The 23,173-nt window shown below is 59.8% G+C and overlaps 1 protein-coding gene and 1 long non-coding RNA gene across 12 annotated transcripts in view; both read left to right on the forward strand.

Annotated features, from left to right (window-relative positions):
- The first annotated feature begins 5,119 nt into the window (after positions 1-5,119).
- On the forward strand, positions 5,120-10,345 carry LOC142086554 (uncharacterized). 2 transcript variants are annotated; one of them, XR_012675155.1, is made up of 3 exons: positions 5,120-5,175; positions 8,046-8,148; positions 8,843-10,345. It is a non-coding gene; the product is annotated as an uncharacterized LOC142086554 (long non-coding RNA). The 2 variants fall into 2 exon arrangements; XR_012675154.1 differs by lacking the exons at positions 5,120-5,175; positions 8,046-8,148 and adding an exon at positions 8,283-8,683.
- Positions 10,346-13,351: 3,006 nt separating this feature from the next.
- The window catches only part of TLE3 (TLE family member 3, transcriptional corepressor), a 35,606-nt gene continuing 25,784 nt past the window's right edge, over positions 13,352-23,173 (forward strand). For 5 of the 10 annotated variants that reach the window (XM_075159675.1, XM_075159677.1, XM_075159678.1 and 2 more), the window contains exons 1-5: positions 13,356-13,680; positions 14,106-14,215; positions 14,306-14,406; positions 14,518-14,581; positions 15,549-15,593. In XM_075159675.1, coding sequence (XP_075015776.1) covers positions 14,192-14,215; positions 14,306-14,406; positions 14,518-14,581; positions 15,549-15,593 — 234 coding nt within the window. In that variant the 5' untranslated portion in view covers positions 13,356-13,680; positions 14,106-14,191. Of the gene's footprint in view, positions 13,681-14,105; positions 14,216-14,305; positions 14,407-14,517; positions 14,582-15,548; positions 15,594-23,173 lie in introns of all 10 variants that reach the window. The other 5 variants (XM_075159676.1, XM_075159679.1, XM_075159682.1 and 2 more) reach the window with 2 other exon arrangements.

Here is a 23,173-nt window from a genome sequence, read left to right on the forward strand (position 1 = left end):
AATGATATAGAGCTATTTTAAGGACCGATGATCCCTTACAGCAGGAGGTTGCTGCAGCTGGCACAGCCCTCGGAGCGGCCACCTCTGACACCAGTTAGGAGCAGGGGGACGATCCGGCCTCCCTTGCTGGAGGACAAGCCACCGCCAGCCTCCCCGGGCTGCTGGGCTGCCCCTTCCCCAGCGAGGGCTGCCGGGATGCGGGGCTGCACCCCACGCTCGGGAAATCATGAAACCCCCCAGAGCCCGGGAGTTCCCCCCTTCCTCCTTCATCCCAGGCGGTCGGTGGGCTCGTGCAGGCAAAGCCGGGAGAAGTTTGCTCGGTACCCAAGAACCACGTGTCCCTCCTACTCAACAAGCAGCTCATAGGTGCCGGGCTGACGTTCCTCATCGCGGCGATCCCTTCACCTCGGAGGCTCATTTGTGGTGCAGACATTGCGGGAACGTCCTGGACCACGTCAGCCTCGCAGGTACCCGGGCAAGGGAGGGCTGAGGCGTGCAGCTGCTGGGTCCAGCTTTGTCCTGGGGGGGGCTGCAGGTGGACAAGGTTGTGACGGGGAAGGGGACAGGGAGGTATCAATGAGCAACCGGGGACCTCCTTTCCCGTCGGAGCCCGAGCAGATGTCTGGGGATGCTGCAGTACTGAGGGTCAAACAAGTCTTTGGAGCGGGGTGAGCAGGGAGTTTGGATCAGGACCGGGCAGACAGAGCTTGATCCTCCTCCTCCTCCTCCATGCAGCCACTGCATGAAGCCAGGCAGACCACAACGCCCAGATCAAAGATGTCCAAAGGAGAGCAAGACCTCTGAGGACGTAGTCCTCAGTCCTCAGTCCCTTCCTCAGGGAAACACCCCGCCAGCTCGGAGGCGAGCGTGCCCCAGCCCGCCAGCACCACGCTGCTGTGGTCTCCAGAGGAGTCCCAGCCTGGCCCCGGGCCAGGGTCTGAGCGTGAGCACCGGGCGAGCTGCGGCCCGGTGATTAGGTGTGGGTTTGGTTCCTGGCTTGGCCGTGGACTCGTTGCGCAACTGGGGTGAAGCACGTAACTCCCGCCTCGCTCGTTTGACTTTAGAGAGCTGTTAAGTCTCTGAATGGAAAAGCACCCCGTAATGACTCGGGTTATTAATGGTTGCTCGGGGAGTAATAGCAGAGCTGGGCAGATCAGAGGAGCTGCCTGCAAACAGCTCTGTCATCCCGCCTCGGAGCTGGCCTGCAACACCCTTATCTTTCCCAGACTGGGGCAGCTCCTGAGCAAAGGCTGCCCATCGTGCCAAATTGCACAGCAAAGCAGGCAAACACTCATTAGGTGCTAGGTGGAGCCTACCAAACCCATACTCAAGGGCCACCTAGACCACAGCAAAGCCAGGCTGCAGCATCAGTCTGAGCTGTCAGCACGAAGCAAAAGGAGCTGCGTTACCACAGGTCGAAGTCAGAGCTTTGCCGTGCCTTGGAGAAAATCTCTTGCCGGGAGAAAAGCAAGCACCTGCCCTGCAGCCATGCATGCAACACACCCTTCCCACCACGGCAAGTCATAATGCTCTCTAATGCTAAGTAGAAAGTCCCGTCTCCTTAAGACCTGCTCCAAAGCAACCCAGGGAAAGGCAATTGCTGCCCTTTTAGAGAGGTGGATGATTTACTCCACTGCCTGGAATGATTCATTCGGAGTTGGTCTGGTCTGTTTGGTCAGGGCCGTTTTGCAGGCTGGGCTCTCGGTTCCTGGTGCAGCATCACCTCGGGGGCCCTGGCCTCGGCGGCTCCGGGTTTCTTCCGATACGGGTGCACGGTGGGTGCCGGAGGGACTGCCCATCTCCTGCCCCAGAGACCCTTGAGCATCCCCGTATCCCTGGGCAAGCGAGAGAGCCGAGGAAGAGGGAGTGATCCCAACAAACATTTGGCCTTCCCTGTCCGAGGGCTTTGTCAACACGGAGAAACTGCCTGGAATAGATGTTGCAGAATAAGCTGTTCTGGTGAGCTGTTCGAGGCAGAGAAACCCTCATTCCCTTCTGCAGGCTGGAGAGCCTTTAAAAACCAAAACAAAGTAAACTGCACACGTGTCTTTTGCACCAGCTTCTGGCTTCTGCACGGGAAATGTGGCCGAGACGAGGGCTTTAAATAAAAATCCTGCTCCGGCTCGAAACACCGCGCTGGCGCTGGCCGGGCTGGCAGTCCCATCCCGGGCCGCCTCCGTGGTGGGCTGAGCTGGAGCAGGGCCCTGCCCCGAGCTGGGCGCCGGCGCGGCCCCCTCCCACGGCTCGGCAGCAGGCGGGCAGGTGCCTGCGGCAAAGCCCCCCCAAGGAAAACGCTGCCGGCTCCCACTTCTCCTGGGCAGACGGGCAGCTCGCCTGCGTGGGGCCGACACGGCTGCTTGCTGACACCGCTCCCCAAGCGCCGTTCCGAGGGCGTGCTGCCGCGGCCGCGCTCGTTAGGGATGCCACAGTAATGCTTCTGTTATTCACAAACCCCACGCTGTTGTGTTTTCACCCCGGCTCCAGGCAGTGGCCTGGCTGACTGTGAAGAGTGTGAAGCCCTTCTAAAACTTTCCGGCTAGCTGACAAAGTCCTCCGTGATGTAGCGGTCCCAAGTATTTGCTTGATCTTCTGTTGCCACACATTCTTCCGAGAACAAACCCGCACAGCAACGCGCGCACGTCATTCTCCTCCGGAGAGCTGGCTGCTTTTCTCTGGTTATAAACCAAAGCTGACAAGTGTCAGACCTCCTGCCAAATTCACACTGACTGGCATTCTCATGAGTGTTGGTCAAACAGTAAAATCCATTCATTTGTCTAAAAGCAAACCCACAGCATTCTCCTTGTCTCGGGCTGGGACAAAGTCTGTGCCTGTCTGCTCCCAATGCCCTTCCTATGATGGCAGCGGGCATCGCCCCCTCCTAACCGCGCAGCCGGTGCGAGGACGGGCTCTGCGGGGTGGCACGGCCGCAGCCCCGACCCCCCAGCCGGTGCTTGGTGGGGGAGGTTTAAGATCCCCTAGCAAGACAGGAAACCTAAAGCTTGGGAGTTATTCGAGGCAGGGAGGGTGGGAGGCGGCGAGGCTGATGCTCTAGCTGGGCTCGGCTGCAAGCGCCAGGCTTGGTCCCCTCCATCCTCCACCTGCACAGCCTCGGCACGATGTCCCTGTCCCCAGGACCTGCCTCTGCCCCCACGGACCCTGGGAGGCTTCATTTTCCCCGGCCACGGCGCGTGGCAGCGAGCGACTCTGCGTGGACCGCTGTGTTTCTGGCTGACGGCAGCACCAGGGCTTGCCGCTCAGATTGACGTGCGTGCGTGCGCTCTTCGTGTCTGATTAAATGCTTCCGAGGAGGAAGATGCTTCATTTCCAGACCAGCAACAGATTGAGCGACAGAAGCATCTCCCTCTGTTGTGGAGCCTTCAGGAAGCTGTGGCTATTTTTTGTTTTTTTAAAAGACTTTGGAGATGTGCTGGGAGGAAAGTGGAAAACACAGGGCGAGCGTCGTGCAAACCTGGCAGCTCCCGTGAGCAGCTTGAGCTCAGCGTTCAGCTGGGCCAAGGACGGCTCTGAAGGCCGGGTGCGAGCGCCGCTGCGGCCGGAGCCGCTTGGAGCCCGGGTGCCCTCGGCCGGGAGCGGGGCACAGCCCCTGGGGTGGGTGCTGCCGCCCCGCTCCTGCCAGCTGGAGGAGAGGAGGCCTGGGCAGCACGGGCTGCCCTGTCACCTGAGGCAGCCTCTGAACAAAGGCTAACCCTGCAAGGGGGAAATTGCCGGCTGCCCGCAGTGGAGCTAATGGGCTGCTGGGGAAGGCAGCATCCCTCAGCCCAGGCAGCTCTTGGGACAAGCGCTCTGCAGACAAATGCCATGTTTTATTGGGGGTGATGGGGGGCCTCTTCATCTTCCACCTCTTCCATTTTCTTCTTGCTTTGATGAAATTTCTCACATGTCCTCGCAGGCAGCGCGTAATTGTTGGCCCCTTTGCCGAGAGCCCAATGCTGCGCCTTGCCAGGGCAAAACAAGCCCTTTGTCGAAGCCCCGGCTCCCAGCCGGCTCCTTCCCGGGGCTGGAGAGCACAAGGCACAATGCTGGAGCCCCGCCAGCGTGTCGGGGCATCCCAAACCCCACGCTGCGCCTTTCATCCCACGTGGGTGGTACGGGGAGACGGGATCCCCCTGCTGAGCAGGGGCGTGCTGGATATGGGGGGGCCCTGCTGACAGCCCCCCCCCCGGGGCTGGGGGCCCTGACCCCTTCCTCTCAGCAGGGGATGCTCCAGGGTGGGAGACGGGGAGTACCCAGGCTGTGCGGGGCCCTTTGGAGAGTCACATGCCGGGTTTTGGCCAGCGTTGGCTGCAGAAGAGCGGGTACCTGCATGAAGGACAGCTTTGATTTCAGAACTGCAGGGAGACCAGCCAAGCGGCTCTGAAATCAAAATTGTCCTTTACACAGGGTCCCGCTCTTCTGCAGCCGTTGGCTCAGCCCAGCCCGTGGTGGGTCGGGGGGCTCTGCGGGTGCTGCACCTCGCCGCGGGCTGCATGGGAACCGAAAGGTCCCCGGCACCTTCCCTGGGGACTCCTGGGCTTCTGGACAGCTCAGAAGTTATCACTTCTCAAACGCTGAAAGCTCACTGCTTTAGTCCCGAGGCACATGATTTAGAGTCGGGCTATAAAACATGGTTTAATTAGCTGAGGAGTGGGGCGCGCTGGGACGGAGGGGTGCTGCCTGCCCGTGCTGGCAGCTGTCTCCTGCCCACCAGCCGGAGGGAAAGAGCCCCGTCCCCACGAGAGACAGCAGTGCTGGCTTTGGGCGAGCGGTGGGACCGCTGCCATGGGCTCGTACAGTCATTATTCCTCCAAAGAGAGACCACAAAATAGCTCCTACCCAGCAGATACTTGCTGGAACTGAAAGCAGCCCTGAGCTATCGCTGAAACCCGTCCCAGGCTGAGCCCCAGACAAATGTGCGCGGCTCTCATGTATCAGTGGTAAATGTCTTCCTGTTTAAAAGCTCTCAAAATCACAGGGGTAGCTTGTTTTGACATTTGATTAGCCACAGAGAACAACTTGAGAGTGCTTGAGCAAGTGAGTGAGCAAACTCAGAAGCGATCCTGGTGCTGAATGCTCCGGCCTGTTAGCGATAGAGGCGTATCGGGCAGGGAGGTGGGCACCGCTCCAGGGGGAAGATAAGTGGGCTGCTGGGAGAGGCGAACGCGAGGAGAGGAAGTGGTGAGTGAAGTCAGCTGAAAACAGCTTCTTTTGCTCGCTCTGACTCATAAATTTCATTAATACCCGGGTTTGCTCGGGAGCGAGCGGAGCCGTGCAGACCTCCACTCCCTGATGCTGCAGCCGGTCCTGCTCTGCGGGAGGGGGGACTCGGGCTGCGCAGGACCCAGGCGGCTGGAGACCCCTTGTTTCGGCTGCAGATAACCCCGTCCCTTGCTGCCGGTAGCCTGAGCAGGTCCGTGAGCAGGCAAAGGTGCCACGCTGCCTGCCTTGTTGATGCTGCTGCTGGACCCCGGGCGGGAGAGCGGCTCCCCGGGGGGGGGCATGCGGGAGCGGTGCCGGCAGAGCAGCGGGCAGGGCCTGGGGGGCAGGAGGAGCGCCCCTGCCTGCAGAGCCCGGCCAGGCCCGGCGCTGGCAGCCGCCCTCCCGCGGCCCGGGCAGCCAGGAACTCGCAGGGCTTTGGTTTTTTTTTCTCCAGACCTAAAACGTGTTGTGTCAGGTTGGTCATGACACTGCAGGGCTGTTTTCCTTTCCCTTGCTATCACTGCTATCAAGTAGGAGTTAACAGCTCTTGTTTATACAATGACTATCTGGCCAGAGGCTGATTTAATACCTCCCACTTCTTTTAAGTGCAAATAGACTCTAATGTGTGTATTAGGCTACTTGAATGGCTGTTCTGGTGAAATACTCGCTTTCCAAATAACTTACCTGCAGTTAATGCCGGGGAGAGGAGAAGAGCAAGCTTCTTTAGAATTTAGCAATAATAAAAAGAAAACAATCCGTTTAATATTTTCCTCTTTCCTTGGCTAAGCCTTTAGTCATACCGAGCCTTGCTGGGTTTTCGCAGGCAGAATCCTATAATGGTTTATGGGCCACAGCCCTGATTCAGCAACTTGCTTATGAGCATCCCCAGGCCTGAGCCCAACAGCCATCGCAGGCGATGCCGCATCCGAGGGCACGGAGCTCCGCAGCAAGCCTGCCGTCGCCCCGCTTCCAACCCAGCGCGGATGCCAGACCCGCGCCACCACCGTCCCGCATCCCTCCCGGTCCCCGAGCCGCTTGCTCCGGGCTGGAGTGCGGCCACCGACGGGGTGGGAGCGGTAGCCGTGCTGCACAGGCAGCCGTCTGCAGCCGCGCTTGGCAGGAGAGACAAAGAGTAATATCATCCCTGAGCGAAACTGCAGAGTTTCTGCTGAGTCACAGTCATCAGGGAATGGGGAGAGCAATTACAGACGAAAACTGGGAAGGCATCCCAAACAAATTGGTTATAATTAACAAGTAGAAGAATAACACCAGTAATACCATTAGCAGGCCCAAAAGCCATTTGCAATATAATATCTATAATTAGACAGTATACAGCAAAAGCCTGGGCTGAGCCGCTCGCCCCAGGAAGGGAGGGCAGGTGAGCGTGGGGAGCAGAGTGCCCGCGGCCCAGGCTCCGCTGGCGGCGAGCACCCGCGAGCACCCGCGAGCACCCGCGAGCAACCTGGCTCCAGCTGCGGGGACCGGGGAGGCTGGCGAGGGGCTGGCCCCGGCTCCGGTGCCTGGGGAGGCTCCGCGGGCACAGTCGAACCTGCTCTCCCTGCCGAGAGCGGCCAGGCTCTCCTCTCCCTCCTCCATCCGGGGTGCAGCCTGGCATAAATATAGATAAGTGCACAGTGTTGCTATCCTGGGAGCCGATGCGGTGTCGGAGCCCCAGTGCAACCAGCGCTGGTTGAGCGTGCAAGGCCAGCGCTGCTCCGGGCGCAGGGCCTCTGCCGAAGCACAGCTGCGGCTCACGGCTGCGCTCGTCCGGGGGTCCCTGCGTGCCAGGGGCAGTGCCGGGGCAGGGGTCAGGAGGCGGGCAGGGGCAGGGAACACTGCTTCCCTGCCTGCAAAGGGCTGTCCGATGCCCTGTGTTCCCCATCTGGGTTTGGACACTGGTGAGTTGTTCGATGGAGCCGGCAGTGCCGGAGCTGCTGGGTTTGGACCTGAGCTGCAGCCCAGCCCTGTTAGCGAGTCCTGGGCCCGATCCCTCCACCAGCTCCTCGTGTTGGTCTCAACCTCTTGCCCAAAACTTGGCAAATGAGCAGATGGGCCGAGGCTTTCCTGGCAGGCGAGACACCGGCTCCCAGCCCGGATCCGGCTCCTCTGGGTTTGCCTCTGCTGCCAGGAGGGTCCCGGGGTCTCTCCCTCCCTCCAGCACCATTCACAGTTGCCTGCAGAAATGCTCCCTGCCGCAGGGACCTGGGCATGGGTCCCCTGGCTCTGGCGAGGGCTCAGAGGCCATGGGGTCTTCTGTGGGAAACACGCCTCGGACCTCCAGACGTGTTCTCGTGAAAAACCAATGCTGCAGCAGGTCCCCAGCAGGTTTGCTGCCTCCCGGGCCCCCCTGCCCGGGCAGCCCCCGGCCTCGGCTGCTGCAGCTCGGAGGCGCTGGGCTGGGCGGGCGCCGGGATTGCTCAAGCAAATCCCGCGGATGAGGGTGAGGTCAATGGGAGTTTTGCTTGTGAAAGGACGGGGTAATCAGGGCCTGTTGTGGCAACACCAGCAACCGACGCTCTTCCCCGTCCGCCTGCGTGCCGGGGCTGCCGAGGCTTCTTGGCGGTGGGGGTTGTGGATGTGCAGAGCAGGCGCACGTGGCCATGGAGGGCAACGGCCTTCCCCACGGCTCTTCGCTCCTGCCGCCGGCCCAGAGGACGCCAGCACGGTGCTTTCATTTTTCCTTTATGGCTGTGGAGCAGAGAGAAAAGTCACAGCTCAGAAGTTCTGCTGAGGTGTTTGAGGAGGAGTGCTGCGTTTGCAGACTCGGGTCAAGGCTCTGACCCATACACACAGCAGGAATTCAGGCCCCTTCCTGCAGGAGGGACCCGCAGTCCTCTGCCGTTTTGCAGGTTTGCGTGGGTGCGCTTTTCCACCCAGAGCCCCAAGATTTGCTCTGAAGAGGAAAAAAGGAGAAAGGAAAATCTCGAAGCCAGAGCACGGTCTGTTGTGCAGGTATTGGCTCGGGCTGGCTGCGGGTGCTCAGAGCATCACTAGCGGGAACACCCAAAACCAAAAGAGGCTTTCGCTGTCCCCAGCCCTGCGGGGGATGCTGGTGCCAGAAGCAGTTGCAGGATTGAACCCTCTCTTGCTGGGGGAGGCTGTAAAACCTTACTGCCAAGAGCAGATAAAACCAAGCTTCCCCGCAAAGAAAATAAACTTGCTGATAGCTCTCCTGGCTCTCCGCGGTCAGTCATTAGTATGCGTTTCACTGCCTTCCCCGCTCTGAAATCCTTGTTTAGATAAACTTGAAAGCTAAAGGAAATTTGGCAGGCAGGGTCCTGCCCTGCACGGAGGGCAGATAGTGTCACCTGAAATGTAAACACACGCTGTTGACTGGGGCCGGGACCGCCTTGTCAACGATAAAGCCACCTCTCGGGGCGGCTGCCGTCAGCTGCCGCGCGCGGGGAGCACCGCTTGCGTGTTGGGTGAGTTCAGCTGGTCACGGCGGCCAGGGAAGGAGGTGGGAACCGAGGCGAGTCAGTCACCGGTGGGTGTGTGTGCACGTGTGTGCACGTGTGTGTGTGCGTGTGTGTGTGCGTATGTGTGTGTGCATCTCTGTGCACACGTGTGTGTGCATGTGTGCATGTGTGTGTGTGCACACAGGTTTCTCCTCTTATCCCCCACCACCTTCTCTGCACCCTAGCAGCAAATCCACAGGACCTGACGAAGCTGAGCTAAAGCCACAGCCGGCCTCTTCTAGGATTCATGGGACACGCAGCACGTGAAGTGGAGACAAAAAGTATGGGGAAAGAAATACATTTCCTATCACCGGCGTTTTGGACCCGTTTCCCTGCCGGGAGGCTGGGGTGAGCGTGGTGACCGTGGCTGTGCAGACGTTCGGACCCGGCCAGCTGCAACAAACCCTGCAGGTTTCTTTCTCCCCTATTTCCTACGGCCGTACCGTGGCCCCAGGACGCCCGTCCCTGGGAGCGGGGCTGCCGAGGGGCTGTGTACACCCGCCCGGGGGCCGGGCGCCGGGGGCCGGGACCCGGCAGCGCTGGGGCCATTGGGGCGGTTGGGGCCAGTTGGGGGTGGCCGACGTGGGAGCATCGACTGTGGGAGGATGGGGTGCAGCGGCTCTTCCCCCGCCGAGGCCGTTTGGGAAGGGGAAGGGCAGCTCAGACGGTTTCCCCCAAGGGCGGCACCGCGGCGGGGACAGGACGGTGTCACAACACCCTGTGCCCAGAAGCCCGGCCTGAGGTTTCTCCCCAGACAGGGTGGATGAGGACATCTCCCGTTTCCTTTCCCCCGGCCATGAGACCTTGCAGGGTGCCACGGCTGCACACCCGCAGCACGCCCGGGCACCCTGGCACCGCAGCACAGGGGATGGGGCACATTTTGGCCCAAACCACTCTTGGAACCCCTGACCTGCTACGGGAGGGATCACCGCATGGCCCCGAAGGAGCCCAGTGCCTCCTGCGCTCTGCTCACCCTGGGGTGCTCCACTGCCGCGTCCCCGTGGGGACCTGCCCTTTGCAGGCACCCAAACCATGCGCACGGGGCTGCGCGGGGCCGCTGGCCTTCGCTGAGCATCCCCAGAGCCCTCGCCCTCATCCTCATCCTCACTCAGCGGTGCGGCTGCCCCGGCTCGGCTCGGGACACGCGGCCAGGAGGAAAGGCAGCGCAGCCCCGGCGCTGGGGAGAAGGCAGGGTGCCTCCTCCCTGCCCCCCTCCTGCCCCGCATCGCCCGCCACGGCCCCGCTCTGCCGTGGCAAAGGCATCTGGCGGCAGCACCGGCTGTCTGGCCGGGAGAGGAGACGGTGGCTTCTCGCGCTGAGGCTTTTTCTAAGATCGTTAAGAAAAAACCTCAGAAAAAGAAAAATAACTTATGGGAAAAGATCACAGTTTGTAATTGGGATGTGCAAATATCAATTTAAGTAGATTTTAAATCAATATGAACCAGAACGTTTCCTTTCACCCCTAATAGGTTGTTGTTTTTTTTTTTCCAACCAGGTGAGTTTTAATAAGCTAAAATAAAACATCTGCTATTTCAGTACAGTCCTAGCGTGAGGAATATCAATTAACGGGAGGCATTCTCGGTCGTTTGAGTTCACCACAACAGTGCTGGAGCTATGGCTAGATGGGAATGTGAAGAAAATTACAACCTTTTCGGGGAAACCATTAAATAAAAATCAGAATTTGTCCATAAGTACCACTGGGGGAGGGAAGCAGCTCATCTAATGTGTTCTATTTTGAGAAATGAAATGAATTTTCTGTGCAAAATTGCTGCTTTCCATTCCTCTCCCCGTGTCCTGTGTCCACTGAATTAGGCCCCAGAAAGCCCCTTGGGCAGAGGGTCTGGCTCAGCCCCACCGCTGGAATCACCCCAGTTTTTGCACTTTTCCAGCTCAGTTAGGCGCAGAGCGAGGCTCAATGGGGAACGGGAGTGCTCAGCAGACGGCGCTGGCTTGCAGGGGCTCAGCACCCAGCAGCACCAAACCCGGACCCGCACCGCTGCAGCTGCAGGGTTAGCATGAACCTGCCAGGGGGAAGATCAATTAACCTTCCCCAGCCATGAAAAATTAACAAATATCTGCAAACCCAGAGCAAGCGCTGAGGCCAAAGTGCAGCGATTTGGAGAATTATCCATCCTCCATCAGCCCGCGGGGAGCCTGGGCAGCTCCGGCAGCCTGCCGCCATGCCGGGCGGCGAGGAGGGGCAGCGCGGCGAGGGAGGGCAGCACGTGTCCCGTCCCCAAGAGCCTCGCGGAGGGGAGGATTTTCAGGTGCTGCCGCCTTTGCTTTGCGATCCTCCTGGGACCGATGCGAGCGTGTGACACCGGGAGCACTGGTCACGTTCCTCCACTAAATAGTTGTCGCCTTGGATGTACGCGGCAGAACGAACTGCCAGGGAGAGCACTTTACAGGAAAAATAAGTACCGGTTTCACCACTATTATTTCCAGGGTTACTAGCCGCCATTAATTTTTGCTGTTTCGGCAGGCACAGGCGGTCTCAGGAGCCCCCCCCCCGTGTGGCTGGAAGCTCCGTGGGCCCACGTTCTCCCACGCTGGCTTGCACGGGCGATCTCCCGGTGTCTGCTTGCCTGAGGCAGGCAGCCGGTCTCCTGGGACTGCAGTCCCGGGCAGACTTTGCACCCCAATGTGCACCCCAATGTGCACCCTGTGCAGTGCGGGGCCGTTGCAGAGAGCTGCTGCCTCTACGAAGGAAAAGCAAAGCAAAAGGGAGGCAAAATTAAAAAATTAGCAGGAAAGGGGGGAAACGGAGCAGGAGGCCGAAAGGGCGAGGAGGCGGCGGCGGCGGGGGGGGGAGCGCGGTGGCTCCGGCTCCGCGTGTGAGATTCCGCGCCGGGTTTCGCGTCGCTCCCGCCGCCTCGGCCGGTCCCCACGTGGGGGCAGGGCGGGGCCGGCCTCGGCGGCCAATGGGCAGCGCCCGGCCCTGACACTTCTTGTCACGTCAACAGCCGGAACGCACCCAATTAGCGGCGGGGCCGCGGGACGGGGCGGGGGGGCGGGCTCCGGGCTGGGGCACCCCCCCACCCCGCCACCACCCCCGGGGGTTCAGCGGGGGGGCTCCGCCCCGCCCCTAGCCCCCCTCCGCGGGGGGGACCCCGGCCCGCACCCCAGGAGCGGGGGGACACCCCCCCCCCCCGTGCCAGGGGTGGTTTTCGGGGGGTTGTTGTGGGTTGTTCCCCCCCCCCCTTTTTTTTTATTATTTAAATGGCTACGTTTCATTACTAGGGAGAAAAACTAAAATATTCCTTTGATACACAAAATCAAATTGATATTTAGCCTCTGCTTACTTTTTTATGCATGGCCGCCTCCGCCGCGCGGCAGTGACAGATTGTTTGAGCTGGGAGGAAAAGCCATTCCGAGCTAATTAAGCCGCCATGCCGGGCGGTATTTGCAAGCGGGGGGCTGAACAGCAGCGGCATTTGTCAGCGCTCCGGCCCCGCGTGGCTTTGATTGACAGCGCCCTCCCCGCAGCGGCAGCCCGGCGCGGCTCAGCCAATAGCGTTGGAGGAAGAGGCCGCTCGGCTTTTTTTATTGGTTGAGGGGGTGGGGTTTGCTGGAGGGGCCCCCACGTGGGGCGGGGAGGCTCCGTGTGACGCGGGGGAGAGGAGCCATTTTGTGCCGCGGAGCCGCGCTCGGCCGGGCCCACCCGTGGGGCCGCGGCTCCCCCCTCGTCCCCGCACGCCCCCTTCCCACGCGGGAAGCTCAGCCGAGCGTGGGGGGCTGCTCGCCCCGGGGGGGGGGTGTGTGTGTGCGCGCGCGCCCAGCCGCTCGCGGGGTGCAGAGCCCCGCTGTGGGGGGGGGCATCACCCCACGCCGGGCCCACCCGTGGGTGAGCGGGCGGCTCCGCGGGGGAGCAAGCCGGGTGTCCCCCCCACCCCCGGCTGTGCGGGGCGAACCGCTGGGCGGGAGTGTGTAACGTTAACGACGTGGCCCGCGATCGGCGCTGAAGCCGCTCGGACTTGAAAGGAGGCGCCGGGGGGGGGGGCGGGCAGGGGGAGCGGGAGGGGCCGTTCCCCCCGCCGCCAGCACCGGGCAGGGCCGCGGCCTCCTCCGGGGCCGGCACATCAAAGGGGCCGTGCGCTGGCCTGGGAGCGGGGAGGGACGGCGGAGGAAGGGCAGCCGTCGCCCCGCTCGGTGCGGGAGGGTCGCCCGCCCCCTCTTCCTCCCGCCGTACCGACCATTTTATCGGTATCGCGGCTCGTGAAGTGACAACATTAAAGTGACAAAGCGGTTCTGTTTGCTTTACAGCGCCTAATTGGGCTGCTTTGCCGATCTAACGAGATTACGGGCAGAGCTGTCCTTCACGGGCTGCGGGAGGAACCGTGAATGATTGCTCGGAGCTGCGGGGCCGGGGGCTCCCGCCCTTCCCGCGGCGAGCCCCGCCGGCGGGGGGAACCGGGCGGCCGCGGCGGGGCCGCTGGGCGGGGCCTGGCGGTGGGCGGGGCCCGGGGCGGGGCTTGTGGGGGGGCGTGGCGCGGGGGGCAGCCCCGCCGCCGCCTTCGCTACATGGTTTCAGACACAAGCTGGCATTGTGACGTCGCCGCCGGCGGCGCCCAGTCAGCGTCCGCTTTCTCCCGTCCCACGTGGGTTCTCCGCTTCGCCATTGGTCGGCGGCGGAGAGGCAGCCCGGGTTTTGTTCCCCCTCCCCGCCGCCCCGCTTTGCCCGAGCGCTCTGGCGGCGGCGGCGCGGACCGCGTGCTCCGGGGCTGCCTCGCTGCGCGGCGGCATCGCGGGGGCCGGGCGCGGCGGGCTCCGCTCGGCACCACCACCACCGCCCACCTCCGCCCCACGGCCGGGACCCCCCATCCCCGGTCCCCCCGGAGCTGCAGCAGCATGGCTTGTGGAGTTACGGCGATACCGGCTGGACGGAGCTGAACGGCCGCCCCCGGGGCGGGGGGGAGCCGCGGCGGAGGCACCGCTCGCACTTCGCATGTCCGCGGCGCCCGGGAAGTCGGATGTGTACGGCCTTCTTCCCCCCTCTTCCTCTCCTCCATGGCCGTCGTGCTCCGGCGTTAGTTCCTGGCTTTGCTTCCCCCTTCTTCTCGCAGCAGGAATACCGCGGGATCCTCCTTCCTCGGGGCTGTTGTGGTTGGGGTGTGGGGTTGTTGGGGCTTTTTTGATTTTATTTTTTTTAGGTGATTTTTCTTTTTTTCCGAGAACGGGTGCCGGAAGGGGGGGGGTTAGGGAAGCGGAGGACCGCGGAGCGAGGCGGCCTGGCGGGGGGGGAGTCGGCACCTGGCCCCGGCGGTTGCGGGCGGCTCGGCCGGGCTGGGCTCGGCTCCGCGGGCGCGCAGCGCCTCCCCGGCGGTGCGGTGCTTTGCGCGGGGGGGCGGGGGGGCGCGCAGGGAGCCGGGCCGGGCCCGCTCCCCCCCCCCCCCCCCCCGCCCTCCCTCCTCCGCCCCCCGCACGGACTTTCCTCTCGTCTCTTTGTTCCAGTTCTCGGCCTCTCCGGGAGCGCTCCGTGGCCGGCGGGCAGCAGCGCACGTCGCGTCTGGCTCCAGTGACCGCGCCCCAGCCCTGCCATGTACCCCCAGGGCCGGCACCCGGTGAGTCCCGCTCCCCCCGAGCCCCCCCATGCCCTCCCCCCGCCCCGCAGCTCCCCAGCTCTGAGCGCCTCTCCCCGCCGCTCCCCGCAGGCTCCGCACCAGCCGGGCCAGCCGGGCTTCAAATTCACCGTGGCCGAGTCCTGCGACCGGATCAAGGACGAGTTCCAGTTCCTGCAAGCCCAGTACCACAGGTGAGCCCGGGGGGGGCCGGGGCGCGGCCGCGGGCAGCGCCGCTCCCCTCCCCTGCCTTCCCCTGCCCTCCCTGCCCGCGGGGTCTCACCCCTCTGCTCTGCCCCCCCCAGCCTGAAAGTGGAGTATGATAAGCTGGCGAACGAGAAGACAGAAATGCAGCGCCATTACGTTATGGTAAGAGACTTTAATCAGATTTTGGATCAGGCTGTAAATGTCATTAGCTGGTAGCCCAGCCGTGCGCTAGGGAAGGCGGGGGGGGGGGGACACCCCCAGAACGGGCAGCTGCCTGCCCAGGGACCCTGACCCCCCGCGGCGGAGCCCTGGGCTGGGGCGGGGAGAGGGCCGCCTGCCCTGCCCGCCGCTCTCGGCTGGTGCCGGGGCGCAGCAGGGACCCAGCCGGCTGGAAGCGCCGTGACAAGTTTCCTGTTAACCCCTTTCTGCCGGCGCCTTCAGCCCCGGGGGGGGGCAGGAGCAGCGGCCCTGGGCACCGGGGGGTGCCCCGGGGGGGGGGGGGGCGTCCGAGCTGCCCCCCTTGCTGCCGCGGGGCGCTCGGCGGAGCCACCCCGGTGCCTTCCCAGGGCATCCTCCTCCCCCCCCCCCCCCCCGGGAAAAGTGGGCTTTTTTGTTGCCGCAGAAGCCTCTTTTGGCCAAATTTGCATCGCAGGGCCCCCAGATGGGATCGTTTGTGTTTCTAGTGGGTTTAGCAGGACCCAGCACCCCCTTTCCCTGTGGGGAGGAAGGGCCGGGGCGCTCCCCGGGCTCCCAGCAGTGCTGCTGGACCCTGGGGGGGAATAAATCCACCCCCCCAGTGAGAAACTGGGTTTTTGGCCAGACTACGGGCTGTACCTGTTCTGCCAGGGCTGTGCAGACGCCTGTCACACAGCTCTGCGCCTCTTTGTTTTTCTAAGTAGCTTAGGAGGAGAAAACAGGAGTAAAAAGGAGTGTCCTCTTGTTAAATGCATGCCAGTTAAACCCTATAAACATCTGCTTATTATAAGGTATAATTTCCTTGGCTACGAATGCTTTAAGCGCAGTTTTGACCAGGATGCTTTCTGGTAATGACCTTATGCAAATACCTTATGTTAAATTAATTCAAATTCTTCTTGGCTCTCTTTTTTTTTTTTTTTTTTTTATTCCCCAGTACTATGAAATGTCGTATGGTTTGAATATTGAAATGCACAAACAGGTGAGTAATTTAAAGGGGGGAAATTGTGATTGATTGATCTCCTGTTGCCCTTTTCTCAACCTGAGATAAAATAGGCCCTGATTGCACTAAATGGGGAATAAGTGCTGAAGTCGGGGATGTGACTCCAGGTGAGATCTCCTGGCCCGGCAGTTATATTGGGAACTGCGGGTTGATGGCAGGCCGGTGGGTTTTTGCCTGTATTCAGGAGAAACTTAGGTTTTGAGAAGAGGTGAAAATAGATTTGCGTTCCACGCTGGGAGGTCGGTACCTGGAATAACGCGTTCCCGGCACTTGGAAAATACTGTTATCTCCTGCGTTTTCCGCTGGTTTTGTTGTTGGTACAACGCGACTGTTTCTAAGGTCGTACCCCTGATACTCGCCGTGCTCTAGCGTGAGACTTAGAAGGGAATTATCTTCAGGGATACTGATATCTTATGGTGTGTTGCTCAATGTCACGGATTTGTCTTTGCATCTGGAAAATGAAGCAATGTTTGGTACTCTTTTTTTTTTTTTTGGTCTCCTCCGATACGTAACTTGCCTGAAGGAAAAATATAGAAGGCCATAGCAGAATGTGGTGTGCTACCTTGATAAGATTATAGCTAAAGAGCCTAAAGGCTGGGCACATGATGGTAAAACTTAAAGGAATAAAGTTATTATTGAGATTAGACCTGATTATTTGTGCTGCTGCTGCTTACTGGTTTTAGAAGTAGTTCTAATTAAGAACTTAAGGCAGATATAAGTTGACATCAACTTTGCAATTCACAAATCAGCCCCATTCAACTCCAGAGTGGTTTTGCTTAATAGCAGCATCGCAGCCCTAAGTAAGAAAGTGTTGTTAGCCGACTGATGAAATTCAAAGCAGCGTGTCTGTGAATCTGCCTCTCTTCTTTGCACACACTTCCCTTTAGCTTTCTGGTACGTAGTCACAGGGTAACGAAAATAATTACTGCTTAGTCTTCAGTTTTTTAAAAATATCTTCTTCCATGCAGATAATCCTGACTTCTTTCTCTTCGTTGCTTCTGCCTGGACAAAAGCGTCCTCGCCAGGCAGTGTGGCTTGTGGGGAGCCCTGGGGGGGCTGCGCAGGAGCCCGGGCCCCCCAAGCCTGGGGCGAGCGGGGGCACGCGGGGCTGGTGTGCAGCGCGGGGAAACCTCGGGCACGGTTTTGCCTTGGCGCAGCCAGGAATGCTCCTGAATGCAGAATTTCTGCTTAGGCCTGTGGTGGCCTCCTGCAAGGACCCCGTCCCCGGTTTGCATGTGTCCGGCGGGACACGGACCCTGCAGCCTCTTCAGAAATGCTTTGAGGGATTGGAGTAACGCAAGCGTTCCTGCAGGCTGCCTTCGGGAGAGGGAATGCCTCTTGCCACCTGGTCACTCGGAGATGGAACAGCTTTGCCCTGTGCAGATGCTGGGAGATGCTGAAATAATACAGCAAGATATCGAGCTTTTTCTCTTGATCGAAGCTTTGGAAGCAACTGCTGTTTCCCGAGATGTGCGGTGTGTTTCCCAGCAGTGCATGGTTGTAACCAAAACCTGATCTGGGAGGGTTTGTGCCGCGGGATGAGCATCAGGACTGGGGGGTGAGAGCCCGTCACGGGCTCTGTCTTCGCTGGCGTGTGGCTGGGGCGCTCCGCCATCCGCTCCGTCTTGTGGTGTGACCACGTAGCGTGCCTTCCCCGTGGCGTTCGGGAGGCAAAGTGGGATGGTTTCCGAGGGTAACTGAGGAACCTCAAAATGCCCAGGGGCAGTTTTCCGTGGGGCTGGTGCCGGCAGAGCCGCCGCTGCCCTTCCTGACCCGGATTTTGCAGGGTGGCAGTTCCCACGCCGCGGCGTTTGCAGCCCGGGGAGGCCCTGCGTGGTCGGTGTGCCTTGCTGGGAGCTTCGCTGCCTTGCAACTCAGCAGATAAATCCTTGCCGGATGATTCCAGCCTGCGCGGAGCATCCCCCGCCTGCTTTAGTTGTTCCTGGTGACATATGCTGCGTGCCTAGTGCCGGGCTGATGGGGGAAGTTGGGGAGGTGAAGCTGTCTTGTTCTTTAATTGACAGCAATGTGCATGGTGCTGGAGGAAAACAAAGCAGCCCGCGCTGCTCCGAGCGCGCTTCCAGGCGAAAATGGGGCGAGAGGCAGCGGAGGGATGGGAGAGCTCGGCCCGAGCGGGTGCCCGGGCAGGGTTTGCCCCTCTTCGGGGCCGCAGCATCCCCCGCAAGGCTCCCGCCGCTAATTGCAGCGTGGTCCTGCCCGCATCTGGTGGAGGGTGGCTAGTCCTGAACAAACAAGTTTATCAGCTGACCTGTTTAGCGGTTGACTTGTGTTTATCTGCACACAATCAAGTAGACTGAAGTGCTTGAATTATTCATGCAGTGTCCTGCCCTCCAGACTTGACTGCTTGTGATTACATCTGCTTGAGACAAACATTGATGGATACTTCATCTTTAAGCAAAAGGGGATTGTCTGTCTGTGGGCTTATATAACAGATTATCTCTTCTACGCTGAATATTAAGTGTGTGCATATGTGGCCGCGTGTGGTTTTCTGTTTTGTTTTTTTTTTTTTTCCCCTCCTTTCTTCTCGTTTTGTTTCGTGTTAAGAAAAAAATGTAGTTTCATAAACAACTCCATATGCAAGGAAATATTTAGGAAGTGACTACCCACTTTGTTGCATAGAACGCAGTGAATTGCTCCTTACATCAGTCTTCCTGCTGAATGAAGCACTGTCTTACCCCGGCTCAGCTTTCTTAAACCTGAGGCCGGTCGGGAGTTTTCTCTTTAAACCTGAGCAAAACACTTTTTTTTTTGAAGGTTAACTGATTTTTACAAAAGAAACTTTCGTTCCCCTGTTGTTTTGGCATTGTTTTTATTCAGATCTCTGTAGATAATCGCTGAAGGCAGTCAGAGGGAATAACGATTCCAAAAGAAAAACTAATTTTGCGTGGGGAAACGGGACACCTCGGAGGGGAGAACCTTTGTGCTGATTTTTTTTTTTTTTTTTTTTATGGCTGAGAACTCTCCACATAAGCACTTCTTGTTTTCGTGCTTAAACACTTAATGCTTGGAACAAACCTAAACCCTCCTGACACTTCCAGGGGAAGAGAGGCATGCTTTTTTTTTTTTTTTCTCGAATATTCCAGGAACACAATATACTTTCTGTCATGCTCGTTAGCAAGGAGTGCCAGGTAATAATTTGCTAAATACTTCAGAAGCCAAGTAATTTGTTAGTGTGATACTCTCAGGTCTCCTAAGGTAGAAGGGAATAGCTGTCAGCCAGCTTAACCGCTCCCTCTCCTTGGCTTTGCTGGAGGCACCGGGGGTCCCGGCTGGGTTTTGGGGGTCCCGGGTGAGCTCTGCCCGCCCCCAGCCCGGGTGCTGGTGGTAATTCTGTAATGAGGGGTTGTGGCCCGCCCCTCCACACCCCCTCCCTGAATTTAATTCTCATCAGTGAAGCTCTCCACTTTGCTAATAACGATAGCAGCCGCAAATAGCTTTCAACATGCCATTGACAGCCTGGTTGGAGAGAGCACTTGAAATAGTGGTAGACAGCTGAAAGTACCCATAATTGTGCGCCGGAGTGAGAACCACACTGCTCAAGGGCCTTATTTTCATGTGCTTAAAGAGACAATATCCTGGTTTCAACAAATGCTTCTGGTGCTTCACCGGTGGTGTGATTTACTCCTTGCCGTTCTCCGACCGCCCCTGCCACCCTCTCGCAGGGTGAGGTTTGGGGGGGCGTGCGCAGCGCGGGGAGAGACCTGGGGTGGCTGAAGGAGGGTTGTGGTGGTGCAGACCCGTCTTGGAAACACCGTCCGGGTGCGTGTGGAGTGACCTGTGCTTTCGGAGGCAAGGAGAGAGCTGGGGGCTCGCGGGGGGTCTTCTCCCTGGGGGTCTTGTGTGAACCGTGGGATGATGCTGATGCCACATTCCTGCATCCCACGGACCATCGATTTGGGCACCCTACCAGCCCCATCGCTCCGGGGTTTTAGGCTTGTGGTGGAGAGTCTTTGTAATGTTTTGCCGTGTTTTTCAAGAGGAGGAAGGGTCAGCTGTGTGATGCCGTGCGTTCAGCCCCTTGTCTCCAGCCTGCACCCCACTGTTTAATTCAATAAGCGAGGGCAGGTGGGAGTTTGGTCTGGTGCGGCCCAAAATCCGTTCTGAGACTGCATCCGAGATGGCCTGACCCAGTGTGTTGGGGTGACTCGTTTCAAAACCATGTGGGTTCATGGAGGTTCTGGGTGCGGATCGGGGTGCGGGTGCTTTGTGCAGGGCGTTTGGGAAGGCTGGGGGTGCTCCCTGCAGAGCGGAGGCTGCAGGGTCGGTTTCCGCAGGCACTTCCATCCCCAGAGCATGGCTGAGCGCTGGCCCCAAAGGCTCCCGAGCGCTGGGAACCCAGGAGGGATTTGGGTCCGGTCCTGTGCCGCGGGGTCCTGCCCGAGGGTGCTGGGGTCAGCCCAGGGGTGCGACCCCCGGCGCACCGATGGGGCTGGGGCAGCTCTGCACCTCCCGTTTGCTTGCTCAGCTAAGGCCAAGGCTAATATATTTTGGCACAGCGAGCATCTCTGTTGCCCAGAGCAATGTCAGCAGGGTATTGATGCGCCAGGGTGCGGGCTCCCCCCGCGCCCCCTTGCCCTGGTTCAAGGCTGGGGCTCTGCTCGCACTCGCGTGCTTCGGCTGATTTTTAAGGTTGCTTCTTTCAACTCCACTCTGTGTATCCCGCGACTGACGGCCGGCAGAGTTATTTTTAAACTTCCCTCTGCCATGTCCAGGTGTAAAGACGAGAAGACAGGGGGCCGGGGCTGCTGGGGAGAGCCAGCCCCGCAGCTATTTAACACCATGCCGCTGCGCACTGCTGCAGCCGGAGCCCCTGCCCGGCTCTTGGCTCGGCTCCAGCAGTGGCTCTCCATGCCCTTAAGTGCTTTGGGTGCTGGTAGCGGCTCTGGCCATTTTAAGAGTGGGTGACAGGACTTGCAGCCTGTGGCCAAGCGGTCTGTCCCTTGATTTATAACCAGTGCAAATGTTTTCTCTGATTTTCCCTCCTCCCTGTTCACAGAACACCTCCCCAGAAGTGTTTCTTGTCTAGCAGCAGGTCAGATTCCTGGCAGGGGCGGTGGGGGATTAGTCAGGATTTCAGGTTCTCCTGACTCCTTGCCCTTTTTAATGAGCGGCATGGAGCCGCCGGCAGCATCCTGCTGCCCGGGGTGAGCGTCCCGGGAGGCTCTCCCATGGGTGCCGGTGCTGGGCTGCACGGGTGGGTGCCTCTCCCGGGGTGCCCTATGCAGCCCCCGGTCTTTTATCCACCGCTGGTTCGCAGCCCCCACCTCGGTGATGTGCGCCGTGGTCCAGCGAAGATGCCGGGCGTCGGGAGGGGATGCGGAGGCTGGGATTGCCATGGCAACCCGCGGCGGGGAATGGAGGTTTTTCTTGGCAGGAGCGGCTCGGGGGGCTCCGCCGCTCTGGGGCAAGGTGATGAATGAGCCCTGTTATGGGGAAGGTGTCGGGCATGAAACCCTCCCCTGTTCCCGGCGTGCCGGAGGATCCCCTTTCGCTCCCGATTAAACTTTAAATGGGGACAACTAGAGTTTAATATACTGGGGAATGGGAGAAGTTAAAGTGAACAAATATTTAAAGATTATTGAGTCTCATGTTAACAGGAAACCTCAGGGTTGTAAACATAATATTTTGGACATCTAATATCTTCTTGCTCGCTGAATCCCACGTGGGAAGTCTCTCCTTTGCAGAGCGTGAAGTTTTTCTTCAAATCTTTGTTGGAAGTTTGGGCAGAATTGGATTTAAACGTGGAGGCGATGGGTCGTCGTGTGTTTGTTTGTCTGGACCGTGTTAGTGCTCGATGGTGCCTGGGGAAAACTCGGCACCTTCCCTCCCTCCTCTGCGGAGGCCGCCTGTTTGGATGCTGCATTTTTTCCTTTACACCTAAACTGCCTTTGCGACACGCAGCCGGAGGGACTGCTCGTGCTGGCACCGCTGCTTTCACCTCGAATAAGGATTGAATTTGTTCTAGAATTTGTTGGGGGCTGGCAAGGAAGACCTCGCAGAAGAAGCAACCGTGCTGGAGGAGCAACGCGCTGAGTGCTTGTTGCATCCAGAATCCAATAGGCTTCATCTGAAGGAATAAATATTTAATGGAGCTGCAGTTTATATATAATCTAATCGATATGTCAGTGCCAAAAAGGCCTTTAAAGAGGTTTACCTATCGCTGAGCAATGCGTGATGTGAGCACCGGGGCGGTTATCGGTGGCACTGCTGCCACTTTGAAGTGGCACTGCTTTGCTGGGCGGCCGGCGGCACGCACGGCGCCAGCCCACGCTGCCGCACCGCGCTCCTTCGGGCACGGCACCGTGGCTGGGCTTGGCTTTTGCAGCTTTAGCTTGCAGCCCGGTTTTGTGGGTGCAGAGTGGTCGGTGGGTGATGCACGCGTGTTGGGTGTTTAAAAACTTGCGGTGGCCAGAGCCCTTTCTTCTGGGAGTATCGTGCCTTCACCGGCTGCCCGATGCGCCTCGCATCCTCGCTGTCGGGTCCGTGATAATCCTGGCGGCTGCAGCACTCGCGTCGCTGTAGCCGAGGCACCTGAGTCCAAACCGTAGTCACTTCCAGATGCCTCTGCCTCGACACAGCGTGCCAGCGCGTTCCCCTGCCCTCTGGAAGGGCTAATAAAAGCATCAGGTGTAACCCGATCACCGGGGCGCTTTCAGAAAAGACGATGTCCAGAAATATCCCTGTTGCTTCAAAGCCGAAACCGGCAATGCCCGCGCGAAGGTGCTGCGGGAGCGGCGAGCGGGTGGTTCGTGGGGACCCCTTGCAGCGAGTCCCCGAGCTCCGGTGGCCGTGAGGTCTCTGTGGGGCGGTTTCCTCTGCGGGGGCGAGCCTGGGCTGGGGGGGATCGGGGTTGTCCTGGGGCACGTCTGCTGTGCTCTTGCTTCCATCTCTAACCTCAGGTTAGTCCTGTAGTAACGCCAGCGTGCCCAGCCCGATTCCTCAAAGCAAGGGTTGAGTGGCTATTGGGTTTTTTTTTCCCTCCAAACTGTGATATTTGGATTTTTTTTCTTGCAGTGTTTGAGAGCAGGTGGAGCTGAGAGCTGCTCTCTGGGCCGGCACCCCCCTGGGGCTGGGATCAAAAATCAGAGCTGGTGCAGGGCACGTCCTGGGGACGCCGCGGGGCCGGGCGGTGGGGATGGGGGAGGTCGAGCCTCGGGGGGCCGGGGGTGAGGCGGTGATTTGGGGAGCACACGGGGGCTCTCCGAGCGGGGGGCGGCTGCTGGCCGCCTCGGGGGGGAGGCACCTTGCCGACGGGGAGGCTGGAGCAAGACCCAGTTAATCACTTGTGTTATTGATAACGAGCTGCTCAGGGCTGTCGGAAGGAATTTCTGGGCGTTTGATTCTGCGCCAGGGCTCGGCTCCGGCCATTGTTGCGGCGCTGAATCCTCGCGGCTGCTCGGGCCGTGTTTGAGTTGGACCAGAAGCTGTTTTAACAGCTGCCTCGGCCGGCGGAGCAGCCGGCGTTAACTCTTGGGAGCCGGGCAGCGGCGATCCGGGCAGCTCCGCGTGCCGAGCGGGAGCATCCGTGCGGTGCGGGG

This window comes from Calonectris borealis, chromosome 11 (genome assembly GCF_964195595.1).
Source record: "Calonectris borealis chromosome 11, bCalBor7.hap1.2, whole genome shotgun sequence".
In the NCBI taxonomy this organism is placed as follows: Eukaryota; Metazoa; Chordata; class Aves; order Procellariiformes; family Procellariidae; genus Calonectris; species Calonectris borealis.